The 6,136-nt window shown below is 68.3% G+C and overlaps 1 protein-coding gene across 6 annotated transcripts; it reads left to right on the forward strand.

The window, feature by feature from the left end:
- Positions 1–308: 308 nt before the first annotated feature.
- On the forward strand, positions 309–5,666 carry GATD1 (glutamine amidotransferase class 1 domain containing 1). Of its 6 annotated transcripts, none has more exons than XR_003109740.3 (9): positions 309–464; positions 1,868–1,944; positions 2,231–2,336; positions 2,617–2,724; positions 3,680–3,774; positions 4,192–4,285; positions 4,424–4,535; positions 4,613–4,795; positions 5,046–5,666. XR_003109740.3 is itself a non-coding variant. In XM_025287075.3 (8 exons), the coding sequence occupies exons 1-8, from the start codon at positions 401–403 to the stop codon at positions 4,617–4,619; spliced, it is 663 nt and encodes a 220-aa protein (XP_025142860.1). In that variant the 5' UTR covers positions 309–400; the 3' UTR covers positions 4,620–5,666. The 6 variants fall into 6 exon arrangements, 4 of the variants coding, with proteins under 4 accessions (XP_025142860.1, XP_025142862.1, XP_025142861.1 ...); XR_003109741.3 differs by having other exon boundaries at positions 4,613–4,759; XM_025287075.3 differs by having other exon boundaries at positions 4,613–5,666.
- The last annotated feature ends 470 nt before the right edge of the window (positions 5,667–6,136 follow it).

The raw sequence follows: 6,136 nt of genomic DNA on the forward strand, positions 1-6,136 counted from the left end.
CCTCGACCTCGGTTTCGGGAGGGTCAGGAACCGTGTTCCCGACCACGAGCGGGGGTCGGGCTAGGAGTGTGCTCCGTGCAGCTGCGGTCCCGCGGCCCAGCTCAGACCTCTCTGCAGGTCCCCGGGGCCACGACGCGGACGCTGTCCGGGAACGCGTCCAAGAGCTCAGCTGCCCGCGGCTGGCGGCGGACTTGACCCGGAATCGGACCCGAACTCCACCTGGGGGTGGGAGGAGGCGGGGCCAGCGAAGCTCAGCCCCGCCCCCAGGCCGCGCGGCGCGTCACCGCGCCCGGAAGCGCGCCCCGCCGCCCCGCGCACGCGCCCCGCCGCCCCGCGCACGCGCCCCGCCGCCCCGCGCACGCGCAGTGGTGCCGGCCCCCCGCAGTCCCGCAATCCCGCCATGGCGTCCGAGCGGCTCCCGAGCCGGCCCGCCTGCCTCCTCGTGGCCAGCGGCGCCGCGGAAGGTGAGGCTCGCAAGGGCGGGGTCGGGGCCGCGAGCGCTCCCGCCCGAGCCGGGCTTCGGTGGAGAGCGGCCCGCGGCGGTGCTCGCTGCGGGCTGGCCAGTGCACCTGGCCGCCGCCCGGGGACGCGGTGGGGGACTGTCCCGGGGCCCTGCGGTGCGCGGGCCGCGCCCCCCGGCTGTGTCCCGGGTGAAGGTGCGAGCGGAGCCGGGCGGCCGGGCCCCGCGCCACGAGCGCCGCTTCTCGGCCGAGGCCTCGGGTGCTCAGGGCCGGCAGCCGGGGGCGCCGGGCGCCTCGGCCTCCGCGAGGAGGTCGATCGGCGGGGAGGCGGGGCGCCCAGGCGGGTCCCGGGGTCCCGCTCCGGAGCCTGCCTCCGGCCTGACTTCAGCTGCTGCCCAAGTGGGCGGGGGAGCGAGGGCAGCGGGTCACGGGGTCGCAGTGTGCTGAGCCCCAGGCGGGGCCCCTGAGCTGCCCCCCAGGACGGAGACACTGAGGGGCACCACCCCCCGTGGAGAAATCAAGACTGAGCCACTGAGAGGGGGGTTCAGTCCTGGAGTCGTGGGTGACTGCTGGGAGCAGGGTAATGGTGAGGAGGGGTGCGCCGGCCTGGGTGTGCCCCCGGGGAGGGTGTTGAGGACATGGGTTGGGGGCACAGCTCTGAAAGGCTGCTGGGCTCTGTGGGCAGGATGAGTAGGCCCTTCAGGGGACCCTGGGCCAAAGCAGGTAGGGTAGAAGGGGCTGGAGGAACCGGGCAGCCCTGGGGAGACTGCCTTTGCCAGATATGCAGACTATCTACCGTGTGCATGTACTGATCCGCAAGACTGGAGAGGGATGAGGTCCAAGATGAGGTTCAGGGATGGGGTCCCCTGATTAAAGGCGGAAGGATGCAGATCAGGTCCCTTTAGAAGCAGGTGTCTGTGATGGAGCCTCAGCCCCCAGAAGCGGGGAGCCTTCCCCCTGGGTCCACAGAGAAGAGGGTGGGGCACAGCGCCAGGGCTGGAGTGGCGTGCAGGACCCAGGAGCTCTGTGAGGGAAGGAGCCCACCACCCAATCCCGCATGCACCCCTTTCCCCTAGGACACAGGCCGCGGCCCCGCCTCCAGAGCCACAGGCCTCTATCACTGCCCCCCTCTCGCTGAAATCGGCGGGTGTCTGTGGGTCTCAGTCCCTGGTGATGGAGTGTTAGGGAACCTCACACTTGGGTTTTCCTTCTGGAAAAGGCCTGTAGTGGTCAGGCTCGGGAGAGAGAGAGAGACCCCTTTCAGGGGATGAGGGTACCAGGGGGCTGCAACTGCTGCCCCAGCCATGTGCGGGGTGGGCCCTGGGTGAGGTGGGGTGAAGGGCTGCTCCCCAGGGTGGTCCAGGCCGGGAGAAGCCCTGAACCCACTGGGCTGCGTCTTCTCGCAGGCGTGTCGGCCCAGTCCTTCCTCCACTGCTTCACGCTGGCCAGCGCTGCCTTCAACCTGCAAGTGGCCACCCCTGGGGTGAGTCCGGCCCCCCGTGTCTCCAGGAGAGTGACGTCATTCCTGGGGGGACCTACGGGGCCGGGACCCCAGGGACACTGCACTGAGAGCCTCCCCAGAGGTGCCTGGGACACCTGCTTCCACTCGACAGGCGGAGACTGCGGCCAGCAGGGGCTGAGGGGCTGGGCTGACAGTGTCTTTGTCCCGAGGGGCTGCTGGCAGTCCCAGCCCTTGTCAGTTTCCTGGAGCCTCCATATGCCAGTAGCAGGGGGTGAGGTGCTGACCCTTGGCCTCTGGGCTCCCACAGGGGAAGACCATGGACTTCGTCGACGTGAACGAGAGCAACGCGCGCTGGGTGCAGGACTTCCGCCTCAAAGCTTACGCCAGCCCCGCCAAGCTGGAGTCCATTGACGGTGTGGGGCCTGGGAGGGCCTTGGGGAGTGCGGTTCCTGTGGGTCCTGACCCCAAACTGCTTTCTTGAATTCCTGGAGCATTCTGGGGCTTGCCATGGAGCACTGTGACCATCTGGGCCATGTCCCGTGCGGTGACCAGAGCTCCCAGCGGGGGAGGGAGCTGGCGGGCACGCAGGTGGTTTGCGGGCCTTAGGAGCCTTAGCCGGTGGGGGCAGCAGGAGCAGAGAGGAGCCGGCTGCTGGCCTCGTCGTCCGTGACTGACAGGGCTGTGGTCCCCCAGGTGCCCGCTACCACGCCCTGCTGATCCCCAGCTGTCCTGGGGCCCTGGTGGACCTGGCCAGCAGCGGGTCCCTGGCTCGCATCCTGCAGCATTTCCACTCTGAGAGCAGTAGGTGGCCTCGGGCCCGGGCTGGGGGGCGGTATGAGATTCATGGAAGATGGGACCGCGCCAACAGGGAGGAGTGGTTGACGGGGGTGTGGGAGCTGGTGTTCGTGGGCGTCGTTGGGGTTCAGGTTTTGGTGGGAATGCCGAGTCATTTCAGGAGCTGCCTAGGGTCAGTGTGGAGCACTATGGTCCTGACCAGTAAGTGGACAGGTATACCCAGCGTGTATACATGTGCGTGTGACGCACACACACACACACACACACACACACACGAAGGTGGGCATCCCTCCACCACCGGCCCCCGACTTGCCCCTGTGGTACCTCAGCCTGGTCCCCGTGGAGGCTGTGGGCTGGGAACCCCGCCCCCGCAAGATGGGCAGGCAGGATGCTGGCTTGGTTCTTGGTGGGGTTTGTGGGGGGGGGGGGGCAGGGGGCTGGGAAAACTGCCCTGAGGAGACGTGTCTGCTCCGAGGGGACGTGGCGCATTGCCCTGGCCTGGCGTCGAGACGAGCGGGCAAACCCAAGGCTGCACACAGCGTCCTTTGTTGGTGGAAACGAGGCCTCCTGTCCATGGGCAGTGCTTGTCCGGGCACTCAGCCGTGGGAACGCACTTGTGCCAGCCTGCCCTCTGAGACGGGGCTTGGGGCCAGGAGCCTGGGGTTGAGCGGAGGGCTGGGGTCCCCCTGCCCCCCATCCGCTGCATTCGGAGGAGGGGGCTCCAGGCGCTGCCCAGAGGCCGGGTCAGGCGGCTCTGACGGGCAGAGGGTGGTACTCCCGTGTGAGGGGTGGACCCAGCAGCCGCCTTCCTCCCGCAGACCCTGGCTCTCAGCCCCTGAACAGCTTGAGGGGATCTGAGCTCTGAACAAACCCCAGTCTTGTGTGGGAGGGCCGGGGAGGTGGGGGTGTCGCTGGGGCCTGGGCAGCTGCGGCGTCAAGCTGGTGCTGGCCCTGCTTACAGAACCCATATGCGCTGTGGGCCACGGTGTGGCCGCCCTCTGCTGCGCCACCAGCGAGGACAGGTCCTGGGTGTTCCAAGGCTACAGCGTCACCGGGGTGAGTGCACGGATGGACGGACGGGCAGGGTGGCGGTGCAGGAGCCGTGGGGGCGGGGCCCCCGGGGGGGCAGCAGTTGTTGGCCCAGTCAGGACTCGGACCCCAGCGCAAGGCAGGGGGCTTGCAGCAGGGGTCTCTTGAGGCCTGTTGAGTGGGTGACTGCTCGTGGGTCCTGGGGCAGGTCTGGGGGGGCTCCTCTGGGGGCACTGCAGCACCCCCTTGTCAGGTTCCGTGCCCTGTCGGGCTCCGTGCCTGACCCTCGGCTCTGAGCTCACCTGCTTGGACCTTTCTGGTGGCCCCGTGTCCTGATGCCGGGGAAGACCCAGGAAGCTTCGCCCCGGCTGTGGACCCCTCCCCATGGGCAGCCCCTGGGGGGGGCATGGCCCCCTGACCCTGGGCACTGCCCCGGCCCCACAGCCCTCAGTGTACGAGCTCGTGCGGGCGCCGGGTTTCGCCCACCTGCCCCTGGTCGTGGAGGACTTCATGAAGGACGCGGGGGCCTGCTTCAGTGGTGAGCGGCTGGGCTGAGTGTCCAGAGGGCCGTGGGGACCCTGGTCACAAGCCCCAGCTGGGACGGCAGGGCGGGGCGGCGGGGTCTCGGGGCCGCCCTGCACACGGCCTGAAGCCCTGGCGCTCGGGTCCCCTGCAGCCAGCGAGCCTGACGCCATGCATGTGGTGCTGGACCGCCACCTGGTCACCGGGCAGAATGCCAACTCCACCATCCCTGCCGTGCAGAACCTGCTCTTCCTCTGTGGCAGCCGGTGAGGGGCCGTGGCAGGTGGCACTGGGACCCCGCCTGATGCCCAGCCCTTTGTCTGAACTGGCATCTACCCCGCAGGAAGTGAGGAGGCCCCGGGCCAGGCCCCGAGCAGATGCCACCACCTCCAGATGTCCTGGGTGTCCCCCGAGACCCTGCCTCGTGACACCCAGCTTGCCTGGCCCCTGGTGGAACTGCTGGGGGGCTCTGAGGATCCTCCCTGAATGGGTCGGCCTTGGGGGGCGGACCGAGCCGGTGACTGTGGTGGGTCTCCCCGGGGAGGGGCGGGGAGTGCTGAGCGGGCTGTCCGTGGGCCCCAAGCACCCCGAGTGCTCCACAGTCAGCTGTGGGGTCCCGGGGGGACGCAGAGCCTTCCTGGAAGCCAGGGCGATTGCTGACCAGGACCCCGGGGTCCTGTTCCTGGCCTCCCTGTGGTCTCCCCACCCCTTTGGGCCTTGGTGGGGGCAGGAGGGGAGGGCCCTCGCCCTGACGCTGGCCTGGCATGCTGTTTCAGACACGATGGCAACCCCACGTAAGGCCAGGGTGGACTCAGGTGGACACTGCGGCGTCTCCACATCCCTTCCAACATTGGGAGAAAAGCTCGTGGATATAGCACAGGGCCACCCTGCCAAGTGGTGTCCAGGTCCTGACGGCCAGGCCTGCTTTGGGGTGGACGTGGCAGAGCCCTGAGCTCCTCTTGGAGTGTGGCCAGCTGGCCTGGGGTGGCGGACGATCCTGGGTGCCAGGTGGCTGCCCAGCCAGCGGACTCCAGTGCAGCCTGGGTGCTCTCCAGCTTCCTCAGGGCGCCCGCCCGGCCTGTGGCCCACAGTGGGGCCCTGGAGCTGCCCTGCCCTACGTGTCTCCTTCTCTCAGCCTGGCTTTGCCCTGGCTAGCCCCTTGGAAGGGAGGAGGAGGGAGGCAGCCAGGTGCCTCAGCCCCAGCGCCGCAGACCAGGCCATGCCCTACACGTACCCCTCTCTGCCAGCGGCTCCAGACACCTGCTGGCCTCCGCACCCCGGGCCTGGGCCCCTTCACCAGCCATCCCACATGTGGCACCAGCTGGTGATGGACCTGGCTGGACAAAAGCGTTTTTTAAAATGGTAATGCAAATAAAGAGAAAAATGATGACGCCTTAGGGGCATCTTCTGAGTGTCCGTACCTGACCTGGGTGGGCTCTGCGGGCTGGGCCCCTCCCGTGGGGCCCTCCCCAGCCTTCCTCACTGGCCCCACGTGGCCAGGTCTCCAGGCCCAGGGCCCAGCAAGAGGCCCCCTGGGATTTCCCACATGCTCAGTGTTGAAAACAGACCCTGAGCTCCAAGTCCGCAAAAACGGTGTGTGGGCGTCTGGGTGTTTTTTTCGATGAGTCGTAGCTTCCGTCAAAGGAGCGTTCTTATTAGTGGATAGTTTTCACGTCGTGCACAGTGCAGGACACCCGATGGGACGTCCAGGAGGGTCTCGGTGGACCGGCTGCTTGTGGGGGCCGGGGGCCGGTGTGTCCCACAGCGCTGGCTGCGGGCCTCACGTGTCAGCTGCATCTGCTGTCTGCGCCGAGGCCCCGGGCCAGGCGGCATGGCAAGCGACTTCCACCTCCTAGGGCACAGCCTG

Source organism: Bubalus bubalis, chromosome 5 (genome assembly GCF_019923935.1).
Source record: "Bubalus bubalis isolate 160015118507 breed Murrah chromosome 5, NDDB_SH_1, whole genome shotgun sequence".
In the NCBI taxonomy this organism is placed as follows: Eukaryota; Metazoa; Chordata; class Mammalia; order Artiodactyla; family Bovidae; genus Bubalus; species Bubalus bubalis.

What these genes read in the sequence shown, in the direction of transcription:
- GATD1 (XM_025287075.3), top strand. Translation starts at nt 401, where the DNA reads ATGGCGTCCGAGCGGCTCCCGAGCCGGCCCGCCTGCCTCCTCGTGGCC. An exon ending in TGCAAGTGGCCACCCCTGGG is followed by an intron (nt 1,945 to 2,230) that starts GTGAGTCCGGCC and finishes GGGCTCCCACAG; the next exon opens with GGGAAGACCATGGACTTCGT. An exon ending in CGCGGGGGCCTGCTTCAGTG is followed by an intron (nt 4,286 to 4,423) that starts GTGAGCGGCTGG and finishes GGTCCCCTGCAG; the next exon opens with CCAGCGAGCCTGACGCCATG.